The sequence below is a fragment of the Oculina patagonica genome, chromosome 9, assembly GCF_052425735.1.
Source record: "Oculina patagonica isolate OP01 chromosome 9, crgOcupat, whole genome shotgun sequence".
NCBI classification, from domain to species: Eukaryota; Metazoa; Cnidaria; class Anthozoa; order Scleractinia; family Oculinidae; genus Oculina; species Oculina patagonica.
In genome coordinates, this window is record NC_135766.1 from 26,893,180 (window position 1) to 26,919,806 (window position 26,627).

Below are 26,627 nucleotides of genomic sequence, written 5' to 3' on the forward strand. Positions count from 1 at the left end.
TCCCAGGGTCTTCTCTGCGACGATTTTCAAAATGGCGCCCATTCTCGTCCCAATAGCGATTTACACACGATTTTGTCGCATGCGATATGCTTGCGACATGCTTACGACAGGCCTACGACACAAATCAAACCTACAACTCGCTTACGACTGTCGTAGGTGTGTCGTAAGCTTGTCGCATGCGACAAAATCGTACCGTGGTGGTAAATCGGCCTTTAGATGGCGAGGCCTTCGCAGAAACGAAGGGCTCTGGGGACACAGGATTTCCAGTCCTTGATTCTAAGACTTCCGGACTTCATATATATGCAGTCATGATGTTTCAAAAGAATGTATGATAGAGTCATTGCGTTTTTGACTTTCGTTCAAGAATTCTTTGCTTCAAACAGTGAGCCAATCAAAAAGATTTAAACTAATTCAAAAATCCTTTATCCCCAGTGCCCTTTATTTCTCGTGCCAAGGCTTCCCCGGCAAAGAGAAGCGATAAGGGCTATGGGGAAGAGAATGAATGACAACTCGACGGGAGGACACCATGTAAAAGTCTGTATTACATGGTACAAATCCTCGTTCTCAGGTTCTTCTCCGTGACGATACTCGTGCGGTAAGTGAGGGTTGCAAACAACGGCTGCGTTGCGGAGATCGACACTCTGTTCAGGCACCGTCCGCCTGGTCATAGTTTTACTCACTTGAATTAGAGATGAGATGAAAGCCTTTTTTCCACCACAATCAACTACAGAATACATGGCCACTTTGGTCCCCCTCAATAACGTGTGTCAGAATGCTTTGTAGAACGAGGCATAACAAAATTCCAAAAGATGCTATTTTATTCAATGACATGTTTTGTGCAATTAAGCCCAAAAACTCAATTGTACATTCCCTGAGGGCTGCAGTAAATATTTATTATCAAATAATTACAACCGACTTATATGCTGAGCAGCTACTCCGCGCGAAATAGATTTGAATTTAATTACCACGTGACTAAAAAAGCAGCCAATAGGAGCGCGTGTTATAACTAAACTGCAGCTCATTAAAATTTATTGTGAACTTTAATTTCCAATGGATAATAAATATCATTGTAATTTGCGATTTAGGCGATGTAAAGCATTGTTGTTAGCCACAGTGGACACAGGAGCGTCTTTGTGGCTCTCAGGTTTAGCTGGGTACTGTGACGTCACTGCACTGTCAGCTTCTTTAGCATCATGGGAAGGCTTTGGACTCCCTCCGCTGAAGATAATCAACCCGCCAATCAACATCATGTGACCAATGAAATACGTTGACCTGGTGACGTAGATTGAGTTCGATTAAGAATTTGACAGCTTAAAATATTGCTGTTTTGTCCTGAACATACTAAGTGATACCAATACCCAAAATTTACACTCCTACGCGAGACGACGATCAATCCGGTCTCTCTTATATGGGAGACCCCCCCCCCCCCTTCCCCTCCACCACCACCGTGGGGAGTTAATGGTTCCAACCCAGGAGTATCAGTATTTCATCTGGCGTGATCGTCCGGGTGAGAGTAGTTGGTTGGTAACTGTCGTATAACGTGCATGAATTGTATCACAAGCAGTCAACCATCTTCTCACCTGTAGAAAGCGAAGGTGAGATCCAAACGCAGATAAACAAAAGATGTGAAGCAATACGGAGTCAACACCACACTACAAACGATCCACTGGAAGAATTTTAACAAGTTGTTCTGGAGTGGAGACGTGCCACTAAACAGATGACCGTATGTATGCCTCGCCTGTAACAAAAGAACAAATTCAGTTGCCTTAATTCTTTCTACTCCTAAACAGGGGAGAGATATATAAAGATAAATTGTGTTAAAAAGCAAACGCGCGCGTATGTAGTTTACATTGCCTTATTAAAGATCCCAAAGGGCCTTAGGGCTCTTGGGAATCAGGACCAAAAAAGCCGGTCTTAAGTGGTCCAGGCTTCCCAAAGAAAGGGCTCTGTGTTCTGTGACAAACATTCTTTGGACTCCAGGCTCTACAGCAACGGGCCCTGAGGAGGAAAGCGCTGGGGCTTTAGGCTTCACGGCGAAAATTTTAGGATTCCCGAGCACAGCCGGGCCCTGGTTACCAACTTCCCCTTCCCCCTCCTTTTGGGACCCTGCTTATGAAAATACCATCGTAAATTTTGAGATAAATCCAAGCTGAGTTTTTATCAAGAGGAAAATAGTTTTCGGTCCAAGAGTAAATAAATACTCCTCCTTCCCGATTGCAATACATTTCTTTTATGTTAACTCTGATTTTGGTGGTACATCAAGGCAATTCCCTAGTTTATTCACATCACCGGTCTGCGTTATAATGTGTGTATCTCAGGGGGGGGGGGGGTACGGGTACTCCGGCTTGTTAATAACGGGGATGATCGAATGGAGGAAAAACTCAGGACCCAAAAAAATCCCTAAGTCTTCCGACATAACCCCAAAAAATCCCTTGTCAAATTACCCCTAAATTGCCAGGAGGAGCAATAATATAACACAAAGAAAATCATAAAAAATTGAACGCTCGTGTTTGTTTTTTCATCATACCATAAATACGCCAAGGCCGCGCCAAGGCACTTAAGTTCGTTTTTAATACCCAAACAAATCCCCTATTTAAATAAAGTCACCGAAAAAAATACTTACCAAATTTTCCAACCCAAAAAAATCCCGGAATCGAAAATTTCAAACCCAAAAAAATCCTTCGATCATCACCGTCATTTACAAGCCGGAGAACCCCCCCCCCCCCCTGCCCCTGGGGTGTGTATGTTTGTACAGCCGTTAGGCAAGATACCTACTTTTGTCGCTACTACCATGAATACTCCAGCTGATAATACTGTTAGTAAATATCCAGGGTAAATCCCATGCCATATGGTCGACGCAGCTAACGTAAAGAACATCCGCTGATAAGGTACTCGCTTGTAAACAAGCCTGTTACAGGAAGGCGGACAAGATTAGTCATGTGTAATAACGCCATTTCCAATCCTAAAGATCGGAGGAATCATATGACCAACTAGCCGCTCCCCCTGGATAAGATGCTCCACCCAAGCATTTCTCGGGTTGCCCCAGTAACGATAACGACAACGATAGCGATAACGACAACGATAACGTTAACGTTAGCGATAAGGATAACAATAACGATAGCAATAACGACAACGATAACGATAACAATAACGATAACGACAACGATAACGTTAACGTTAGCGATAAGGATAACAATAACGATAGCGATAACGACAACGATAACGATAACAATAACGATAACGTTAACGTTAGCGATAAGGATAACAATAACGATAGCGATAACGACAACGATAGCGATAACGACAACGATAACGTTAACGTTAGCGATAAGGATAACAATAACGATAGCGATAACGACAACGATAGCGATAACGACAACGATAACGTTAACGTTAGCGATAAGGATAACAATAACGATAGCGATAACGACAACGATAACGATAACAACAACGATAACGACAACGATAACGTTAACGTTAGCGATAAGGATAACAATAACGATAGCGATAACGACAACAATAACGATAACGATAACAATAACGATAACGTTAACGTAAGCGATAAGGATAACAATAACAATAACGATAGCGAAAACGACAACGATAACGATAACGACAACGTTAACGTTAACGTTAACGTTAGCGACAACGATAACGATAACAATAACGATAACGACAACGATAACGTTAACGTTAGCGATAAGGATAACAATAACGATAGCGATAACGACAACGATAACGACAACGATAACGACAACGATAACGTTAACATTAGCGATAAGGATAACAACGATAGCGATAACGACAACGATAACGTTAACGTTAGCGATAAGGATAACAATAACGATAGCGATAACGACAACGATAACGATAACGACAACGTTAACGTTAGCGATAAGGATAACAATAACGATAGCGATAACGACAACGATAACGATAACGTTAGCGATAAGGATAACAATAACGATAACGACAACGATAACGATAACGATAACGACAACGATAACGTTAACGTTAGCGATAAGGATAACGATAACGATAGCGATAACGACAACGATAACGACAACGATAACGATAACAATAACGATAACGACAACGATAACGACAACGATAACGATAACGACAACGATAACGATAACGATAACGATAGCGATAACGATAGCAATAGCGATAACGATAACAATAACGATAGTGATAACAATAACGACAACGATAACGATAACAATAACGATAACAACAACGATAACATAACCATAACCATAACGACAGCGATAACGATAATGATGACGACAACGATAACAATATTCAGTCATTCCTTTATTCAATCGATCAGTCAGTCATTGAATCGTTTATTCATTTATTTATTTATTATTATTATTTATTTATTTATTTATTCATTTATTTGCTTGTATTATTTGATTTATGTCCCCCTGGGTTTCCGAGATCTTTGGGAATAAACCCATAGGAGATGGAAAGAGGCTTACCTTCTTAGCCAAACGTTGGTTTGAATGTTCCAGTTGTTTACAATATGTCTGATGTTTGTTGCTTTCTGAAAAAAGCAAAGCAAACAAAACAGTACAACAAACAAGCTCAAGGTCAAAGACGATCACCAGCCCATAATATACAAGCTCTGTATTAGATTCAGTCTGTGACACAATGAGATTTTGTCCGCGGAGTTTTTACTGATAGACAGACTGTGACTTTCCTGGTTATTTAAAGCTGATTTCCAGTCCGTACTGCGCAGACTCGGGGTTTGTTTTCGTTTTTGTTTTGAATTCGTTAAAACGTTGCACTTCGTTGACAGCATACATGAAGTGTTTTTAGTCCGCCATTACAGTTCGCTTCGTTCAAGAATTTCCGATGAGCTGAAACGTCGGTTTGAAATAGCGTCAAGGTTCTTCTACTTGTTATTATTTGTTCTGCAAGGATATCTGGCGTTATTAATGAAGAAACAGGTAAGTTTGTCACGTAATTTTTAGTTTTGCTTTGTTTGTGAGGCTCATATAAACATTGCAGCCGAGATTGCGCAGTACGGACTGTAATTCATCTTTAACAATTAAGCAAGAAAACAAGTTATACAAAAAAATCGAAGAAAAATGTTTCTACCTAAATTATAAAACACAAACCCACTACGATAGGACGCACCGAGAGAGCGTTAGTGATGCCCCAGGGATTAATTCCGACTGGAAAAAATGGCGCGGCAAACAATAGCGAAGCGCGCGAGTGACGTCACGACTCAGACAATAGGGACCTTCAGATTTGACTACTAGTACGACATCGAGTACGAGTACGACTTTGGAATTTCTACGCAATTGTATCCCCCAAGCTATAACTTTTCCCTGTTGCTGACTAACACATAAATAAACGTAAGGGATAGGATTGGTGTGATAAGTGATTACAGGAGGCACACGAATTTGGTTTGAAAACTCGTACTCAATCTCGTACTCGTAGTCCGATCTGAAGGTCCCTAATACTCAGACAAACAAACCGAAATGGCGGACGATTTTCCAAAAACACTTTCTAAAACAGCGGTATTCCTAAAACACTTATATGAAACGAAAACTACGCCTAGATTCATTCTATAGCCTGCGAATACAGCCGCCTCTCATTAGCGCTCTTCGTTGCGGGACGCGAATGAGAGGCGGCTGTATCCGCAGGCTATTCATTCTATTTCTGTCAGAACACGCTGATGTTTTTTTTAGCCTCGTGGCGGTTATATTCATTTGCATTCTATTTTTAGACCTTGCGCGCTTCGCAATTCGTGGCTTTGTGAGTGGTTTATTTAGCACGCTGTCGCACAGACATGTTGCAAACAAATAGTTCACGAGTCCTGTCCTGTCTACTCAGTTCAAACTAGATGGATTGTTAAAATTAGGGCGTATGTCGCACGAGAGTGTTTCATTTCTGTTCGAAAACTGATCGTCTATACAAAGGGACCGATGCATTCCGATGCTTACCAGCAGCCAAATAAAATACAAAACCTGCGTCACCCTTAAAAATGCAGCGGTCGTTTTGCTTAGCTTGATCTCTTAATAAGAAGTAAACATTGTAAAGAGAAATAAGAGATAATCTTCACTGACCTCCACCTCTAGCGGATAGACATTAGTTATTCGGTCCCAGAGCTCTCTCCCGTTTGAATCATAGCCGTTGAATCCTAAGCCGCATGCGTTATTACCGGCGTCCGCTGAAGAGAAAAATGCCGATACTGAAGTGAAGGGTTATTCACTATATCTCATATTGCAAAACATAAAGAGAAAGGAAACTTATTTTCGTCACGGTTTTTGACACTGCGAGGATCTCATCTTACCCACTATCCAGGCAAAATAGAACTTTAATCGTACGATCGCCATAGAAATGTACATATACGCTATTTTCCATAAGAATGTGCTATTGGCGATGAAGTGAGGATCTGAAAAAAAAATAAAGAATAAACCCTTACTGTTATAAAAAGAAGACCAAACTTTAAGCAATCGTACAGATCCGTGTGATGAGCCAATAAGAGCCCGTAGTAAACACATAAAGATATAATTTTCATAACTTTTAACGTCGCTAGGATTTCTTTTACAAAATTTCTTAAAAGTTCGTAACATATGAAACACAATAAGTCAGCAGTACAGGTCCAAATCACACACGGAGAAGAGAGTTAAATACAAAGCGTAGCGATATATTTTTTACAAAATTCTTCTCAATCGAGAAATATTTACTAAACTGTCTTAGGGACGGACCATTATTTTCTTAGAGGGGGGGGGGTGAAATAAATTTTCCTCTGCAAACTTTTTTTTTAGTTTTTTGCACCTCTGCAAACATTTTTTTTTTAGAAATTCTTACTAATTTTTGTTATAAATATCGTGTTTGCAAACAATTTATTTTGTCTTTCCAGGCCCTGCAAACAATTTTTTTCAATATTTTTCACCCCTCCCCCCCCCCCTCTCCAAAGAAATAATGGTCCGTCCCTTAGAGTTATAAGCTTCGGAGCGTAAACAGAAATCTCTTTTCTGGTGCTCCCATTTCAACTAATTTTGGCGTCCTTGAGATCCCATCTTTTTCATTGGTAAAACCTATACTTGATTGTACTAAAAGTTATTCGTCAAATTTATTCATAGAGCCCTTCGGTTGCGGCGGTGCAACCGCTCAGTGATGAATCCGCCCACCTCAGCACCACCACGACCGCCCGCCTCCCGCGGCGCCCGCGAGCACTGGAGCCGTGGCCAGAGATTACTGGGGACACCCAATTGAAAATGCTCTATAGCTGTGATTACCTGCATTGAGATGGAAAGGAAATATTTTTGACAAAAAGGCGAAAAGAACCATGCAAAGTAGACTGGAACCAAGCTTGGTCAAAACAGCATTCTGATAAGAAAACAGAATCGAGGAGATGTCAATACCACCCTGAGATAACAAACAGCACGAAGTGTCTTAAAGATAAATTGAACTTACCGTAGGAGAAGGTTCCTTTTTTGTCTAATAACAGAAGCAAATAAGCAAGAAATAAGTAAGATAGAGTCTCAGGCCTTAGCTTCATATAAAAAATTATTTTATTTAAGTAACGCTTCTGATCTGTTTTTAGTTTTTAGAATCTCCAAACCATACTCAAATCACAAAACCCTAACAATTATGGTTGTTTTTGCAACAAACGGGACGGGAACTCATTAGGAAGCGGGGACGGCTAACAATAGAGGAAATGAAAATGGATTACAATATGGACAAACGTCATGTACAAACTCTTATGAGCTATTTAACAATTATTCCACGAGCGCGCGTTGGATACGAGACGGTAGATAGTCGAACAAGGCGCGTAGCACCGAGTTGGCTATAACGATCTCATATCCAACAAGCGCGAGTGGAATAAGTGTTTTATTGAAAACACCCAACCCAAAGAATTGCAATATTTGAGCTCCCCAGCTGTTTTCGTTACGCGTATCGGCTACCACATTTGTGGTCAATTGTATATGAGCTCATATAACATTCCCTGTTAACCAATCAAAACGCAGGAATTGCAATATACCATTGCTAGTTTTTAATAAACTGCTATATCCTTCCCATGATGCAAGTTGCCGCTTATGAGGATCTTTCCCGTAAGCAGCCAGCTGCAGTTACGGACATTTTTCTCGCTTTCCGAGAGTGTCCGCCTACGGCAGCCTCTACCGTGTTATGAATTTCTTTATAACATTGCATTCAGCATTTAGCATTATTACAATTTTCTTAGATTAATTTTTTCTAATTTATGTGATAAGCCGCTGACCTGTTCTGTAGCACGCGCGATATCGCGTCCTTCTATAAAGTCCAGGTAATCTTTGAAATGTGCATGCTGGACCTGCTAACAGCATGCTGTGATGAAACATAAAACCAAAGTACTCCAAAAGTGAAGGAACACGCCTGTAAAAAAACAAGTGAAAGTTAATTATATCTTTACGCTCTGTGATTGGTTTAAAAACTCTCGCCAACTTCTCAACCAATCAGATGCTAGACCTCATCGAGACTTAGTAACACGCGTTTTTTCCCGCGCTGTGTGCCAGTTCATGGCTTGTATTGTTGTCATTGGTTTATTTATGTTGTTTTTTAGTTATGGTTTTAAAACCGTACCCTGGCGAACCCTGGCTACCCTTGGCCTATCTTCGGGAAACAGTCAACAAGTAAAAAAGAAATAAAAAAGCAACTTACTTAATACTTTGTTCTTTTTCATCCTTAGAAAGTTCATCTTCTTTTCTGCCGAGTCCTGCCATAAAGAAGAATATAATTGAATATAAATGAACCATTCAATTTGTTTCACAGAACGAGATTGAAACTTTCCTCAACCTTCCGGCTCATAGTCACGCGATGTGACACTAAAGTTTTTAAAGGCCAGGCAAAACGAGCAAACATGTTTCCAAAAACATGCTGGAAACTTGTTTCCATAATTGTTTCCTTGTTTTGCCATGCTTCCAAGCCGCGCGGAAACACGAAATGTTTGTGCAGTGTAGCAGAAGCAAATTTGGCTTCTTGGAAAAAATACTTCCCGGGTGGCAAAACTGGGAAACATTGGAGAAACATACGCGTGCCGCTACAAATGTTTCTGGAAACATGTTTCCTCGTTTTGTCAGGCCTTAAGTAATGGGAACGTTCACGTAACCGATGATAATCCCTTTTTTTCTGTTGTAGTCCTTCCTGGATATTTCTCTAGGATTTCTGGAAATCATGTCATGTAAAAAACAATCACTGGGAATAGCCTCGCCTTTATTTTGCCATCGGAAAGATCCCTCTTACCATCATGTACACTGAACGCCACGTACGTCATTTTCTGAGTAATGATCATCAGTCGTCTGTTGGAAACAAAAAATCATCTTTATACACAAAATAGAGGAAACTTGTGACAGTTTTGCCATGATGCAAAGATTTTTATGAGATTTTAAAGGAAACAGAAAAAGCTGTCGTGTCTAGTAAAGCCTCGAAGACTTTAAAACACAAACCTTACTCCACTGAATCGCTCGGCTGCACCGTTATTGTTCTTATACAAAGACAGTTCATATGGCATGACTTTCTGTTGGGCTCCGTTTGTTTTGACCAATCAAATCTAAAGCCATTTTTTGTTAGGGGGGGGGGGGGTGGCACATGTTGCATGTCGCATGCAAACGTCACCCCTACAGAGTCCCCCGCACGTTTGATTTTGATTGGTCGAAACTTACAGAACAAGGAGCGAAAAGATCGGAAAATATAGAAAACTAGCGATAAAATAGTTCTTGTATCTTACCCAGTGTAATCAAATTTGTTTTCTCCATATTCCATGATCATCCGTGCAACTTGTGCCGCTAACAAACAGAAGAACGATACGGCAAACACCACCCTGGAAAAAAGTACACTATAAATTGACCGCTTTCGTTTTTTACTTGTTTGAATATAAATGTCTTTAAAGATCAGTAAAGTTAAATGAATATGGGACATTTCTTTTGACACGGTATATTTTAAGAAAAGGTGTCTCCCACCCATAACTATTTTTATATTAAAATTAAATTCCACATATACAACAGTAAAAGAACTGAGTAATACATACTTGTGAACTTCTTTTGGATTTACACTCCATGTTAACCCATAACAAAGTGTACTCACTACGATCAGTATTATCATCTCGCTGAAAAAGAGAAGATTTTATAGATTATTTGTGACTCTTTAACTATTAAGCTCTACAAAAAGGTATCGATGTCAGGGCAGACTGAGTCTGGTTCTAGAAATTTAATCGAATTTTCTCGCGATCGAGCGATCACCATGTAAACCAACCCGAGAAAATTGCGAGAACTTAACCAAATCAAAAGGTATTATTTAAGGTATCCAGTCTAAGTAATACAAATTTTGCTTTACCTTTAATGAACTATTAATGATCAGTAAGATTAACTGATTATAAAAAAATGGATCAAACTCCGCTTCAAATCTTGGACAATGACTCCCACAAAGAATAGACAAATAATGAAAAATATAGAGCACAATCATCTCAATACACACAAAAAGATAATTATTGCCTTTGTTCCCCTTTTCTTTTGCACGAATAAGCAAACCTTGACAACCACCAAGAAAGCTTAAAAGGTAGATTGAGATCCCCACGGGATACAACAAAATTTGTTATGCTGTAACACCCTTAAACAAGCCTTGAACATAAAAACAACTCATAAATTAACCCGCCAAAAAATGCTCCGTGACAACTCGAGCAGAATTTGAGTAATTTATGCATCTAGTGACGCGACAAGTGGAATAAATTTTAAAGAGAATTTTGAGAATAAAAGCGTTCTCATACCTTTCAAAACAAATCCACCCTATCATGAATCCCCAGATTAATGAGACAACCAAACGTACGCTGGGAGAGGCTTTTTTCGGATGCAGAACAGTACGATAAACAGCTCCGAGAGGAATGCATAATAACATGCAAAATATGAAGCGAACCTAGGAAAACACAATAATATCATTTGAAATTGAACGTATCGATTATTCTAGGTAACATGTTGATCAATTGAAAGTTTATATTTCGGAGAAAAAAGGCATTTTAAAAAGTGCAACGATAACTGTTTTGCATTGGGCAGTGATAAGATGTAGTGGGAAGCAAGTTTTAAAGAGCAATGAGGCGAGAATGTTTTATGAATGAAAGACTAGAATATTTTTAAATGAAGATTAACAACTGCGTTCCGCTGTGGCATTACTGCATGCTCATATGATTCCTACATTCTTACTAGATGGGACAAGAAATTGTACATCGCAAATACGAAGAGAGTAAGCTGTTTAAAAGCGGGCAGAATTATGTCATGTCGAGTTTGAGAATTCATCAAAAGAAGCACAGGGCCAAATTGAGCATAAACTACTGATGATTGAATATTAAATACTGACCTGATCAACAGGGACCTTGGTCAATTTTGACGCCCATAGGAACAGCTCCTGTATAAAATAAAACATCTTGGCGCTTTAGAGCTGTTCTTTTGCTGTTTGACAGCTGTTTAATCGCCTTGCACTCCAGCCCGCCTGCCAATGAACTAGGCTGCTCCGCGACGCATGAATGATTCTTTGGAATAAAGTAATATATTCGAATCTGGTAAGATTGAAGATTATTGGCTTCGTATTTTCCCGTTCGACTCATGCGAGATTCATGACAACGATCATGATTTGTCTTTTTTCAGAAGTTTTAACAATTTCAAGTGATTTGGACTGTAGCAAAAGACGGGGTTAGACCTGGATCAATATTTTGATTGAATTCGTGTTTGAATAATTTCCATAGAGTTACTTTACATCAGAGACGACATTAGGTTTGATATTGTGCTTATTATTTTCATCCCCAGACGTAATAAAAAGCACGATGTTCCCCGGGGATGAAGTCCTATTAACTTCTCCTACAGATTTATATTTTCAAACATCCTTCATTCCTGGGAGTGGATGAAACCTAGACCATCGAAGGTATTGTTTTGAGTAGCGAAAGATTATTTATCAAGATACAGTCAAAAGAGTCAGAAATGAGAAATGGTACTTTTTGGTACAAGTAAAAAAGACTGGAGCCAAGTTTGTTGTCATGGCAACAGCGTGGTGCGTATTGCTAAGTGTTTTTTACTGACAACAATATCGCGTTCCGTCATTCATTTTTTTCGGAGATATTTTCTTTTCGAGATTGATTTGTATCTTAGCATTATGCCTACGTCATGACGTCATTAGTTGTCTTTGGGCGCATTCTTCTGGGACTATTCCGGAATGGGAATACGCAGAACAGGCGGTGATTGCGTTCTTTTGGGACCTATTCCATTTTTGGAATGAACGGAATACTATTCCGTTCATTTTGCTCCCGATAGCAGAATGAACGGAATGAGCAGAATATGGTTAACTCGTAATAAACAGAATATGCGTTCTTTTGGGGTAGTTTTGGCGGGAAGTCAAACGCGGCCAGCCAGCCACCCCAGGTCGTTCGCAACTCTGCGTGCGCAGATACAATAATTCTCAGGTTACCGCCGCCACCAGTATTCCATCTTGGGAATTGATATTCCGTGTATTCTGCTATTCATCAACTGGAATGAGAATAGTCAGAATAGTCCCAAAAGAATGCGCCCTTATTTTTATAAACTTTCCATCTCTAAAATGAGAAGATATACAACAACAAAAATTGTACATGGAGTTCAGAAACACCTTAAATTTATCCATGATTGCAGCATCAACTGTTAAAGAGTGGTTATAGTGACCCATCAAAATCCAGGGGCACCCAACGACATTTTTCGGAAAAAATTTTTTTCGGAAGATTTTTTGAGTTCTATTTTTTTCGGATTTTTTTTTTTAAATTTTTTTTCTTTCCTTCCTCTTTTATTTTTTTTTATCTTTATAATTTTTTTTTTTTTTTTTTTTTTTTTTTTTTTTTTTCTTTAATTTTTTTTTTTTTTTTTTTTTTTTTTTTTTTTTTAAAATTTTTTTTTTTTTTTTTTTTTTTTTTTTTTAAAAAAAAAAAAAAAAAAAAAAAATTTTTTATAGAAAAAAAATATCTCTATCTATTATTTAAAAAATAAAATATTTTTATAATATTAATTTTTTTTTTTATTATTTTCCGCGGGCGCCCCCGAAAATCTAAGTCTTGGAAAGTGCTGGAAACTGTAGCCAGCCTACAACGCAAATGCAAACGCAAATACAAGCGTCTTTCACACCTTGAACTCAAACGCAAGGCCGGAGAAGCGTAAGATACCAGGCGCAGTTGAAGTTCCAGTTGAAGACGCAGTTCCAACATGGCGGACAAGTCACGCTTCGCTTGCTTGCGTTTGCTTTAGCAATGTGCACACGTGAAGCAAGTGCAAATGAAAGCGCAAGCCAGGCGCAAGAAAATGAACAATGCTCCATTGTGCGCGCTTGTATTTGCGCTTGTGTTTGCATTGTGCTAGTTCACACGTGTTTTTCTTTGCATTTGCGTTTGCATCTTTGGTGTAAACCAGGCCATAGAATTCTGCAGAGGGTCAAACGGAAACACGTCACGGAGGGCTTTTAGCAGACAGTACGAATTCATAAATATACGTACTGGTCTGTGTGTCCTATATACATTACTTCCTTTTCACAGACCGCAATAACATATTGCCTGATTATAAATCGCATGAGTTTTTAAACAAAATTAAAATTTATGACGTTACTCACTGTCTTGTTATCAATGACAGGGTCGTTTCCCTGGTGGAAGTTGTCAGCGGATAGAATGCTACAATCATACGAGACTTACCTATAGTTTGAAGTTTGATTTGGATTCTATCTTGCCATCAGTCCGGAACGACGGAGTAACATGCCTTTCCTATTCAGTGTATATACCTTCTTTGTGGGCCAGCTAGCAAGTCAGACCATTCTTTTGTTTGAGCACGTGTGCTTCGCAGGTAAAACGACTTACCATGCAAGAAACTAACAACGTAACTTGCACTTGTTATTGCACAACAAACCTAATTGCAAAACCCGAGCTGGAGCCCCTTTATACGGTTTCTTACTGTCACTGGGACTCAAACGTGGAGGTATTTACCTTTGCATAAGGTTGGTCGACAATAAAACAAGCCCCTTGCCAAGAACGTCTAGAATGCTATCTAAGATCACATAAGTAGACATGTAAACAGTGACTGTCACTTAATGACCTTACGAATAGACCGCCATACGGATCTACTAAGTCACGCAACTCGTCACGCCACGCGTTTTGTCATGGTTTGTCAAGGGCATGTTACTCTTTCGTTCCGGACTTATTACAAATTTAGCTTTAACTTTCATCCAGCTATTCTCGTTTTATTGAATTAACCATCTTCTCTCTTCACTTCCCCACCCCTTCCATCTTTCGCGTGGCCACTGTACACAAGGAAAAAGAAACGGCAGCCAGGCTCTCATTCAATTTATTATTAAAATAATTGATAGTGCATTCTCGTAGGTTGTACCGAACGTTTTCAGCATCTTATTTTTATTATAACAGTACTAAGTAAGCATTAAAATGCTTCGAACTAACATTGAAAGTGTTTCAAAATCTTCTGAATGCTAAGCTCAACACGACAATTCCTATATTACCCCGCTTTACTACTAATATGATACTAAATGTTGGGCATGTGCATTATGTTACAACACATATGCACTGAGAACCTTCGTTAATAACCTTACGCGGGGAACTTCGAAGGATTTAATGCTCTGATACAGAGCTTGATATCTTAGTAGCGCAAGTGCTTCTGGGATCTTTTAGGTCTGGCGCGATAAGATTTAAAATGGCGGAAACACTGAACAAGGGAAACAGCCTTCCATGTCCAGCCTTCCATGTCCATGTCCAGCCTTCATTGCCTTGAGTACTGGGCTTCTTATCTTTTGTAATCCGATGTTACTGTTTGTAGTTAAAATTAGATAGCTTCCGCATTTTGTTTCAGAACGGAACACGTTTCCCAACAGCTGACGCCATCTTGTTTTTCTAATCAAACGATCCCAGAAGTCCTAGTGCACTACGGCTGGCTGGTGCTTTGTCTCGCCTAATCTTCTGGAATCCAATATTTACGATAAATATATTATTACCAGTTATTTCATTATGGTTATTTGCCTCTAAGAATTTTATTAACGGTAAACACGTGGAAAATGATAAAAATAACCCTCGGAGTTAATTCAAGTCAGTGTTTCTCTTCTCACCCAATAAACATTTTCCGGCAACATGATACTTGAAGCCAATGTTCTATTGACCATCTAAATCTATCCTTAGAGAAGGCGGGTCCGTTCCGCGCGGAGTTAGGGAAACACGTTTCTAACACGTTTACCAAGCACCAGAATATTAAAGATAAATTGGCTTTCTTCGTAAAGCCTTGGTTCTACCAATGAGTCCATCTTTCATGCGAGTAAACGTCGATCGATCATCTGACGAAGTCGCCCGAAGCTTTTCCGTCGACTGACTCCGAAGTCTGTCGAGCGAAAACGGTCCCTTGGAGGAATGCTTCGGCTTCTCTTCGGGCACCGACCGTTCAGACAAGTGATTCGATGAGGATGATCGTAATTTGTCGACAGGAAGAGGCCGCATCCATTCGCTAGCAGAAGAACCTTTTACCTTGTGGACCGTGAATGGTATTTTTGGTTTGTCGTCATTAGAAGAATCAGCCACTTTTCCAGTTGGTGAGGGCAGCTTTTGCCTGTCTCGAGATTGAGAAGCGTTTTTAACTTTCTCCACGTTGAACGGGCCATGTGTGCGGTTTTTACTCGCGTCACCATTTACACGTTTGGATGACGTCAGCGAATCGTTGAAGTTTTCATTATGTTTACCGTCAACCTCAGAAACACGATTGTTGTTGTTGTTGTTGTTATTATTAGTTTTGTCGTCTGATCCATCACCTTCCTCTTTTCGCCTCCTTCGCGGATGAATTTCAAACGGTCTCGCTGGTGTTTTCGAACTGTCTTGGGAATTTCGACTTGAGCGTTTTTTCTTGTCACTTTTATCAAACGAGGGAGTCCTTTTAGCAGATGAAGGTACTTTCAATTTTTCAGATTCTTTCATCTTCTCGCGACGGCGAAGATAGCTCGAGACGGAACTTTGTACAACTTCTCTTACTTGTTTATTGTCCTCAGAGGTTGTAATTTCATGAAAAGCGCAATTCAGTTCAGTCGATAGATCGCAGCCTTCCTCGAACTTTACCCGCCGAAAATGTTCCAGGTCACACTTGTTGGCTACAATCACCATGGCAACAGAGTCTCCGTATGGACCGTCCTTTATGAAACGTCCGATGCGCTTTGCTTCTTCAAAACTTGCACGATCCGTTATAGAATACAGAATGAAGAAAATATCACCCTGACGACATATCAGGCTCAGCTTCTCAGCCGTGTTCTGAAAGATAAGAATCAAAGTGTTAAAAATTTTCATCTGATTAACTGGCTTACACATCATTCAGGACGTAAAGCCCTGGCCAAACGAGTACACAAGTGGACGCAAGTAGTCGCAAGTTGAACTTGCGTACAAACTTGCGTTGATTGGCCAAACGGACTCGCAACTGCACGCAAGTTGTCAAAAAAGCCATTTCAAAGCTACTGCGCGCGCTGCAATTCAGTACTTGAAGTAAACAGAAGATTACTTGAAGTAAACAGCAAGACTCGCGTTGACTTGCGTTGGGTGGCCAAACGGTGAAAAACTTGCGTTGACTTGCGTGCAAATTTGATCTCGACCAAAGTGAACGCAAGTTTTACCGGCAAGTCCTGGCCAAACAGAGAACCAACTTGCAAGTGGACACAAGTTGAAAACTTGCGTCTACTGCTCACGTCTCTGTTTGGCTAGGACTTAAGATTTGTTTTCGCCGATTACATTCCAAAACAGGGAAACTAAGATTTCCTGTGTTTATCACCGGTTTTCCCGCGCATTTTGTCAGATACATTCTTTCCCACATTAGGTACCACTGAGTTAATAATAATAATAATAATAATCATATATCATCATCATCATATAATAATCATCATTATCATTATCATATATCATAATCATAATAATGGCACATCGAGCAGTATATTCACAGAGTGGCTCTTCGCCTGCCCGATCCTAACTAAATTTACAGATGTAAAAGATTAAAAAATATCTAAAAATTTATATGTACATGAAAACGAGATAAAATTGTATTAAACTTATGCAAATGAAACTTCACTGACCTATCTACGATATAAGAACTAATTATGTGAATTATAGTATAAAAAAAATTACTTAAGACATGCTAAAAAGTTAAAAATTCAAATATTCTAAAACTCTCTTATAAATAATGTTTTTGGTGTCTTTACAAAATTTATTATAATCGTGGCAGCACCTCACGTTGCTGGGCAATGTGTTAAATAAGCTTGCAGTTTGGTCCTGTAAAAAAGTTACATGTTTTCCCGCGCTTATCCCCGGTTATATGTTTCCCGCGTTTGCTATTGGTTACATGCTCTCCCGCAGTTGCCATAGGCTCGAGTTCTGATTGGTCCATTCAGTCATGTAACATGATTGGTTCTTTAAATGATGACTCAAATTCTAGCTAATACAATCTCAAGGACACCGTTCCTCTAAACCACAACAGAATATTTTCAAAACAAAACAAAACTTAAAAATGGAAACAGCCAAATACCTCTCCTGCAGTATCAGCAATCTCTAGTTCCACCTCCTCATTTTCCATTTCCACGTGAGATCTATAAGTTCCCTCTGAGGGAAGAAAATTGGAGTGAATGTTTGAACTTAAAAATTCAAAACTGTCTTTGTGGCAAAGAATTTTTGTGCTAAATTTCTCAGTTGTCAAATTACATTTAAAGGACAACTGTTCATCATATTGACTTAAATTGCTGACGGTGAGTACATGAGTTGACCAAAAAAGCTTTCTCTGCGAATATGCCAAAACTTATGAGACAACAGTAAGTTATATTTCTTGGCGATGTTGAAATAAAATTGACCTGTGTAGAAGCAAAAGCGCGCCATAGCAAAGGAGAGAAAAGCCCTGGGGCGAGCAAAACCAAATCTTGCTCGCCCCATGCTCTCCTTCCGTTGCTCTTGTGCGGCAAGCTTAGGAAAAGCTTCAGTCTTACATTAGAAGTGAATAGAGGTGTTTTTCTCACTTACCAAGAGCGCGTGCATATTCCCCAATAAACCGTCTGGTCATAAAGCGAACAATGAGAGCTTGTGGAAGAAACAATTCAATTGATTAATTAAAACCAATGCCTTTTAGGACGAGTGCACTGTGATTAAAATTATCACCAACTGCATGAGGCTTTTGTTATAGCAACACCAGAAACAATACAAAATATCGTTTCAAAATTATTTTTTAATTAATTTCTCCCATAAAGAATTGGTTATTGTCAATCAGCAAGGTTCTTATTTCTACTAAGTATTTTATGTGCAGCAAATTCTTTTCTAATGAATTTCACACAAATATACAAATGTAACCTTCTCACAGTAGAAATTGTTTTGCTGTTTACTCAAGCGCAAACAGTTACTCAATATTGAAATAAACAATTTGGCTAAGGGACGCCGCGGAACTTTTCGATGACATAAACTTTTATAAAAAATGTGACATAAAAAATGTCAAGTAGTAACTTTATGATCTTCTTTTCATAAATTGATTAGTAGTTTTTGGTATTATCGGATACAGAATATTTCTCTTGGTAAATGACCCGAGGAAGTGCGAGCTTGTTAAAAGATTATTTAAGTTGTAAAATTTTGCACGTGTTCTATAACACGAAATGATAAATGCAAAGATTCTGAAAACAGTTCTGACAAGATGAAAGAAACTGAGTTTATACCACTAGCCACACTCGTTACTTTAAGTTAAAGCCACCACAAAACCGCAATAAGCACGCGAATTTAAATGCCCTTAAAACGGATGACAACAATTCGATTATTTAATTTGCTATAAAACGTTCTAACAAGTTCAGTACCGGTTTAAAGGGAGTTAAGAAAGCCACAACAAGCACATTGTTGCTCTCTAACTACATGTATTCCACAGTGATCGACATTATCTGTTTATCATCGCCAAACATCGTAATACTTGAATGATTTTGAAACAACATGAAACGTTTCGTGAAGTTTGAAAAGAAAGCCATATATTATTTACTTGATGTATAAGGATGTAGTTAAGGTAGCTCTGTTAGCTTCATAGGAAACACAAAGGGTGAGAAATTTTATACTCTTACGGCAACGGGTTCATTGTGGCACTAGAAACTAAGATTATAATTATTATTACACTTATAACATCTTAACAAAAGAACAACTTCGAATGCGTTAATCATATTAAACTTGTTGGGTCTAGTTAAGATTTCAGTGAACTAACCTGACTTTCCAACTCCCTCCTTGCCGAGTATGTAGGCCTTCGGTGGTTTAATTGTTATCTGATGCGGCCTTCGTCTTCTCATGTTGTTAGCCTTGCTTGTTCAAACTGCCCTCACTTAATTAAAGCTCCTGAAAAGAATTTAAATATCACAGCAGATAATTAGTAAAGGCATCAACCTGAAAAGCGAACTGACAGAGTTAGGACTGAGATGAGATTTAGCTTATATATACTCACTACAAACGTTTACATTACGAATTTTCTTGAAAGAGGCATACCGCCATCTGTTCTGTGCTAATCCCAAGGCTAATATAGCTTTTAATTGATTTGGCTTTATTACTTGTCTGTTGAGTCTTGCACGATTATCCGCACAAAACTGCCCTGAGGGAATTTTACAAAATTGGAACATATCTTTTGAAAAATACTCGTAATTTGTATTCGAGATCGATGAAATGAGGCCGTTTAATTGTCGTTCTTCCTGCTGGTTTTCAATTACTGCTTCCACTTAAGTTTTATCATAAAAATAACATTTGACAAAAACTTCTTTCCATTTAATTACAGTCATAATTAATCATTCCTTGGATTGAACAAATGCTACGAATACCGCTATGGATTAGAAATGTTGCTTAGTTGATGTAAATACCCTGAATGAATTGGCAATTTAAAAGTATTTTACACCTAAATATAATTGCATATCAGATACAAAACTTCTTGATTTCTCGTGATTTTGCTAATTCGCCTTTTGAGTGAAAGAAACTAAATTGAAAGACCAAGAAAAATTAGCAAGGGCCAAGAGAAACGAGATTGTTTAAACAAACTTTAAAAGCGTGAAACACTGCAAAACTCGTAAGGCTCGCGAGTTTAGGTATATAAAACAGAATTACAAAGCAAGATATTACTAACCTAGAGTTCTTTAAACCATCAGTTTACAAACTTTTAAAGTAATTGTCCCGGAAGACCAAGTCCATTAACCCAATTCATTATTAAAGAGGCCTAAAGAGGCTAACAATTTTTGGATTCAAATTTAGGCGTCGTGGCCATTTAGTAATGAATCTCTAGACTAAATAAGAACAATCGATGCCAATTCTTGCAGAATGGTGCGTGACCCCTGCATGCAATACGGGTATTAACTTATGGCTTAGGAGCAATCAGAAGTCTGTATCACTGATGTGTGTGTGATAACGAGCATTTCGCGGCATGATTAATAAGGTTTCATACACCCGCATGTTGGATTCTGCACGAAAAGTTGAAAAGGTCGTAGGGAAACGATAGTAAGAATCCATTTCAGATTGAAAGAATTTTGTTTTGTCACGATTTGAAAAAATAAAAAAATAAATAAGCAAACAAGCAGTTGAGGAAAGAGTACTTAAGTATCGCATAAGCACACAATATCTTGGCTGCTAAATTGTTGAATCTGGCAGAGAGGCACGATTGTCGAATGCTTACAATAGACACAATACTTTCACGTAAACATTTGGTATTCTTAAAAGTGCTTTAAGCACTTTTTAGAATAGGACTTAAAAGTCCTTCTGTTCTTGGATGTACTAATTTTGAAGCTGTCTTATTACCACTAAGGTTTAAGTCGATGAGAGACAGCGGAGCTAAACTGGCAAAACCTGCAGACATCCATCTATCGAATCTAATCTTGCAACCTTCCTCTCCTCTTTAGGAAAACGGGCGCCGTTTTCCAACGCTCTGCCGTCTTTTTACATGCAACTACGAAATGTACGAGGCATTGTATACAAATTGTAACGTTTAAATTTAATACAGAGAGAAACTCAGCCTAAATAACCGCAAATAAACTTAATTACAGTTTACGCCTCTATCCGGATACCTTTAAACCACAAAGTGTTGTTCATCGGTGGTCGAGGAAACCACACAAATAACAAAATAGCTTGGTAATAGGATTAGTAAATTTAATTCATGCTAATCACGAGGAAATTCGAATTAAATCACAAACTTCCGATACTATATGAAGTTGAAAGATAAATTACAGAAGGACTTTTAGAACTCATGGTCGTACAGAACATTCAAAGGGAATGGCCAAATTCGTGCAACTCAGTTGTCGAAACTTCTTTCAAAGAAAGAGTTTAACTTTTTCAACAATCTCTTATCTTATATGATTGACATTTGTCCCAAAAAGCCTGAATTCTCATCTGCCATACTCACTACTACTACAGCGAAGAAAGTACTGGGAGTGTTTAGGTGTTAACGTCTTATAAACGTACTACATGAAGCTGACATATAATTTCAGGTTGTCATGTTTCATTTTAGTGGACTTACCCGGCTCCTTCGAGCGCATATGGCACAAAGTTATTTGGAAGACATTCACGATTGCTATTTATAACCTAAGCTCTTGTGGATTAACAGGCTAGACAGGTCGTAAAAGTAATTACTGAGCATATCATTTCTGTATGCTGAAAAAGGTCAATCAAAGATATTTGGACATGTTCCCGTTTTGGAATCTACACTCCCCCCGCAGGGAAAAATTGTAACGATGCCATTGTTCAATATATCTTCTCTGGAATTCAAATTAAATGCATTTTAAAAATTGTTTCTGCCACAAGTTATTTATGGACTGACTAAAGTTATGTATGATAAGATAGCGCCAAGCAAATGCGCCACTGAAAAGAACAAGGAGGCCGACCACAACACCGGGAGCCGGCCCACCGCGAAAGGTGTGGGCCGCCCGAGAAGACAGAGGGGGCCACGCGCCGAGGCAGAAGCCCAGAGAGAGACAGGGCACACCCCAGAAAGACCCGAGGGGCCGGGGGGCGAACCCCGACCCCGCGAGCCGGCGCCACCAACTGAGTACCAGGCGGCGGAGTTATGCTCGCGAAAAGCCTCTTAAATTTTCACCCCTTTTTCTTAAAAAAATTAAAGGTTCAACATCAGAACTCAGTGAGCTTTTGGATTGCTTGACATTGTGATCTATCCGTTTTGCGGTAAGTGGTTTATGATCGAACTATTCTAAAACTGTTAAATATATGTTGCTATTTTTGACATGATGAAATAAGTGTTAATTTGGTCTCAATTCAAGCTCAGAACAGTTATTCTCCCCAACACATTCCTTTTAACTTTCTACCTTTCATTTTTTAACCTCTTCGCAGACTGGAGCAACTGAAGGCAGCCGAAACCTCAGTGCATTTCAGTACTTTTTAGCCTCAAAAACGTTTCGACTTTGTAAAGAAAAATTTCTTTTAATGTTATTTCCAAGAATTTGGTGGTATAGTCAAGCCAATAGTTCCCTAGTGATCACGATGATTATTTATCTTTTCTTCACCTGCTTACTCATTTTGAAGAGAAATTAAACGTTGAAAATTGCATCACTTTCACTTGGTCTCTTTAACTTTCCCCATTTCCAGGTGACATAGCATATGAATTGACCAATGCTTTGCCACATTCAGTTTCTTTATGAATTGACAATGTTCGAGTTGCCCAGACTCAGTACCGAAAACAACGCTATGACAACATTTTTAACTTAGAAGTTCTGTAAACTGCAAAGTCCACAAGTCCCTGGAAAGATTTGTTACTCCATGTCCGAAATACTGAAAGTTTTGGAGAAAAAGTGCAAAACAATTACGCAAATACCAATATCGATTCACAAAAATATTTTTTTTTTGGTTGTTCCATCAGTTGTCGGATATTTCCTTGTTTGAATCAAATTTTAAAGAAGCACTGGCAAATTGTTACCCCGATAGAAGATATAAGGTGAAACGAGAAGAAGGTTCTGCCAATTTAAAAGCTACTTAGCACTGAAATGCATAGCGCATTTTTGAACTATGGAGTTAGTGTCAGAAACAGATTTTCAGAGGCAGTGTTGGCTGAACTGAATCCATTTTAAAATTGTTTTAGCCATGCGTAGCATTTAGAAATAACAGATTGTGCAGAAAACAAACATCCTTTACAAACAGAAATGAGGGCTCCGTCACAAGCATAGCTTGCCACTTAATGTAAACAACTCTTCAGTTCACGAGCGGACACTACGCCATGCAATTGAGCCTCTTAACCCTGATCAAAAGAACAAGTTGTAATTTAAGAATACATGAGCTGAGCTGCGAAAGAGAAATGGCAATACCAGCTGACATCTAACATCAACATTCAGATCACAATCAGGTATTTCCGTTTTAAAAATAAAATTAACAATCTATGGTCGAGAACAATCCGAAATAGCAAAGACAAATTTGACCTCAGGGTGTTTAGCCTTCAACATGAAAAACCTGAGCCGGCTATCGAAGCGTTTTACACGGGGATTAATGCAAAGAAGCTCATGTCTTTAAAGCTGTTGAGCTATTTATTGAAAGTAAAGTCTTTTACAGTGTTTTAATAACTAAGATGGCAAGAGCACTTGACTAATGATAAAATGTTTACATTACGGATAGAGAATATTTCAGGCTATTTCGTAACTAGAAGTCTCTCTACTTTTACGCTTATGCAGAACAGTTTTGAGGTTCTAACTACAAGGAGTTTTGGAACAATTAAAATTCCTTAGAAAAACTGTTTGGGACCTCTCTTAAGAAAAAAGCTTTTAAAACCAAAACCTTCCCTGTGCAAACTTTCTACATTTTGTCAGAGCATTGTGTTCGCTGATCCCCAATTTCGCCATATTTCCTTTCGTAATCGGGATTCAACCGCAAAAGTAATCAATACGGTTTAAGACTTAACTTCACTGCCACTGAACTAATAAATATTACAGTGCACTACCTAGCTTTTCTTGTTCTGTGTTCCTTTGACGATACAACCTCTTTTGTCGCTCCTTGTTCACCCTGGTCAAAGTTTCCTTCGTGGCAAATTTCAACGTGCTATGCCCAGCAGGCTGACTGAAGGGTATATATGGAATTCTGAAAGATTGTTTCCTTAATTGCTTACTGCTGACAAGCAAGATGGATAGATAAGTCTTGTTAAAGAACCCTGTATCGGTGTGTACAGTTTGTTCTGGATTACGAGATAAGCAACATTTTAAAAAGAGAAATATTGACACTTCTTAATTCAAGCCCGATCGAGTGAGTACGGTATGCTAGAAATTCACGAACCGAGAGAAAAATCTGGGCGAGACGCCGAAATCAATACCGCACTTCGCGAGCCATTTAAAGCATTTTTGCTTTAACGCTGGGCAGAAAAATCGACGTTTACTCTTGTTCTTGGAGCAAATACATATTAAGAATTTTACAGAGGAATTAGTGATGTATAGAAACAAGCTTTTATTTTAATTTTGTTGGTGAATCATTTGTTTTGTTAAGGGTTGAAGCGGAGTATGTAAAACAAATTAGACAGTCTTTTGAATGGCTTTGTTGTTTTTGTGGCAAGTGAGGGTCAGATTAAAATACTTTCTTGCTATTTATTTCAAATTAAAGCCACTGGTGTGAAATAATGAAGAGGATTATGGATTGTAATGAGGCGGACATAGCTTTTTATGTAAAATCCATGTGATATTTTGAACAAGAGACTCGGTGACTTGCAGAGAAGTCGCAAGATTTTTAAACAACGTTTCAATTTCATGTTGCAAATTCGCAAGTTAAAACTTGCTGAGATCTTTAGGGCTACGTATTCAAGTGCTCTAGTTTTAGGTTATTCTCACAAATGACAAGGATGTTTACGGCGATACTGCGGCAAACCACCTTTTTGCGACAATTAAAGAAATTTTTTTGGATTGTCGGAATATTGCTCATTAAGCATTCGAACACATAAAGTAACTTTACTAAACTTCATTTATATACTTGTTACGATTTTGAGCACTTCTGCTTATCTTCAAAAGTTTGAGAGAAAAAAATTAAATAATTGAATGTTCTCCAAATAACACAGCATCTGTTATTGAAGGTCAAGTCATGCGAGGGCCGCCGGCATTTTTCACTTGTATAAAGAACATACTCAATCTTGTTGGCGGTGTAAACATCAGATCCAACGTGTTGAAATCATTTCGCTAAGTTTCAGCTTTAAATGATTGTTGGATTGTATCAGGACAAAACAGGAAAACAGCTGTTTAACGCAAAGATTGAAAACTACGCTAAAGCCGCAGATAATTAAGAACTGTGTTTTCAGTTTTTCGGAAACGAGATACATGCCGGCGTAATTTTGCAAACGTGTCAACGGTTGTTCTATATTCATTCGTCATCCTACAATGTTAAAATTTTTGAGTTGAAGAGGTGTTCTAGAAACAGGCGAAATACACTTACCTACAATTGATTGCCTCCTCTCTGACTCTAATAATGAGCAGCTTATGTCCCGTGAAAACTTCTCACTGGGTTAAGTTCCTTTTTCTCCTGAAGACCAGAAATATTTGCGCTGTTGAGTCACAGAGATGACTTAAACCTGTGCATGCCTCACCGAAGCTTTCTCTCATTCTTTCTCAGCGTAATCCAATCGCTTTACTGACGTGAGTTGTCGACCGCGCAGCATGTGAGGTAGACATGCAAACTCTGAATGTTTGAATAAAAAACATTGCACAGTTTGTTGTTTCGCGCCAAACCCTGCCTGGAGCGCTGTTTGATGCAGTGAGGAATGTTCAAACTCAACATAGTGCGATCTGATCGCTTGTTCTAGAAAACGGCGACGAAACATTGTACTCCTGTAGCTTAACACTTCACCGAGATGCCGGCATGTGATAGTGGAGGTTTATAAAAGTAACAAATATTTAAGTATGTAACAAATCTCAAATCTTGTATTTTGTTGGAAATTAATTAGGCAAAAACCAAGGTAGTTTATCAATTTAAAGTACTCCAGATTGTTTGTTTTCGCTGCGGGAAATGTTTGCAAAAGCGTCCCACAAACTTCTAATCCAGCTATACGTGATGTTTGCCTTATGCTTAATCGATACCAACCGATGACAGAGAGTAAGCGATCAGGGGAAACGCGAAGGTAAAGGGGAAAGGAATTTTTAGCCCGTTGTCATTGTGCTGCAAATTTGTTTGACACCTAAAATTGGAAAATCCCTATGCTAACCTAATTATAAACGCAAATTGAGGTCAGCGCAACTTTGTTCGTGTCGTAAGGGAAAGACGTTGTCTTTTCTCACTTTAGAATTTTCGCTTTTCTGGTACTAATTTTGCTGTGACTCTAATTCGTCTCACATGGCTAGGCTACTGTGTAATTCTCGTGCGATACTGCACGCACAAACTCTTAGTGATCTGATGTCCATATGTCGAGGAATGCAGGAACACTTAATTAATTAAGGACACCTCGAAAGATCACAAAACACTTGTTAACTGTTTGCTCCATCCCAGTTACATTTCACTCGTCCCCGTGAGACACTCGTCTCTAATAAGAACATTGCAGAAAGCGGCGGTTGATGGGAAGGAGCAAAAAAACAGCAAAAGTCATAACACGCCTTTCGTTCTTTTTATCATCATCTGCGTCTTAACATTATTAAAGGGAGGAGAATGGGGCATGAAGGAAAATTTA

The 26,627-nt window shown here is 38.7% G+C and overlaps 1 protein-coding gene and 1 pseudogene across 4 annotated transcripts; both read right to left on the bottom strand.

Annotated features, from left to right (window-relative positions):
- Positions 1 to 781: 781 nt before the first annotated feature.
- LOC144664702 (membrane-bound glycerophospholipid O-acyltransferase 1-like) lies at positions 782 to 11,675 on the bottom strand (annotated as a pseudogene). The gene is made up of 15 exons (XR_013572840.1): positions 11,347 to 11,675; positions 10,763 to 10,908; positions 10,028 to 10,105; positions 9,728 to 9,820; positions 9,244 to 9,299; positions 8,662 to 8,716; positions 8,243 to 8,376; positions 7,438 to 7,461; positions 7,260 to 7,350; positions 6,308 to 6,409; positions 6,081 to 6,184; positions 4,485 to 4,549; positions 2,776 to 2,908; positions 1,581 to 1,738; positions 782 to 1,272 (listed from the first exon to the last, which is right to left on the bottom strand). The product of XR_013572840.1 is annotated as a membrane-bound glycerophospholipid O-acyltransferase 1-like (transcript).
- Positions 11,676 to 14,757: 3,082 nt separating this feature from the next.
- Positions 14,758 to 26,132, bottom strand: LOC144664736 (uncharacterized). Of its 3 annotated transcripts, none has more exons than XM_078525940.1 (5): positions 25,403 to 26,132; positions 19,233 to 19,360; positions 18,026 to 18,082; positions 17,541 to 17,614; positions 14,758 to 16,282 (listed from the first exon to the last, which is right to left on the bottom strand). In XM_078525940.1, exons 2-5 carry the CDS (start codon positions 19,312 to 19,314, stop codon positions 15,242 to 15,244), a joined length of 1,254 nt encoding a protein of 417 aa, XP_078382066.1. In that variant the 5' UTR covers positions 19,315 to 19,360; positions 25,403 to 26,132; the 3' UTR covers positions 14,758 to 15,241. The 3 variants fall into 3 exon arrangements, with proteins under 3 accessions (XP_078382066.1, XP_078382067.1, XP_078382068.1); XM_078525941.1 differs by lacking the exon at positions 25,403 to 26,132 and adding an exon at positions 21,513 to 21,569; XM_078525942.1 differs by lacking the exon at positions 25,403 to 26,132 and adding an exon at positions 19,467 to 20,064.
- Positions 26,133 to 26,627: the final 495 nt, after the last annotated feature.

Excerpts from the sequence above, each read along its gene's own strand:
- LOC144664736 (XM_078525940.1), bottom strand. The coding sequence starts at position 19,314 with ATGAGAAGACGAAGGCCGCATCAGATAACAATTAAACCACCGAAGGCC. Across the intron at positions 18,083-19,232 it reads GGAGGGAGTTGGAAAGTCAG|CTCTCATTGTTCGCTTTATG; the intron begins GTTAGTTCACTG and ends TTCTTCCACAAG. Across the intron at positions 16,283-17,540 it reads TTGCTGATACTGCAGGAGAG|AACACGGCTGAGAAGCTGAG; the intron begins GTATTTGGCTGT and ends CTTATCTTTCAG.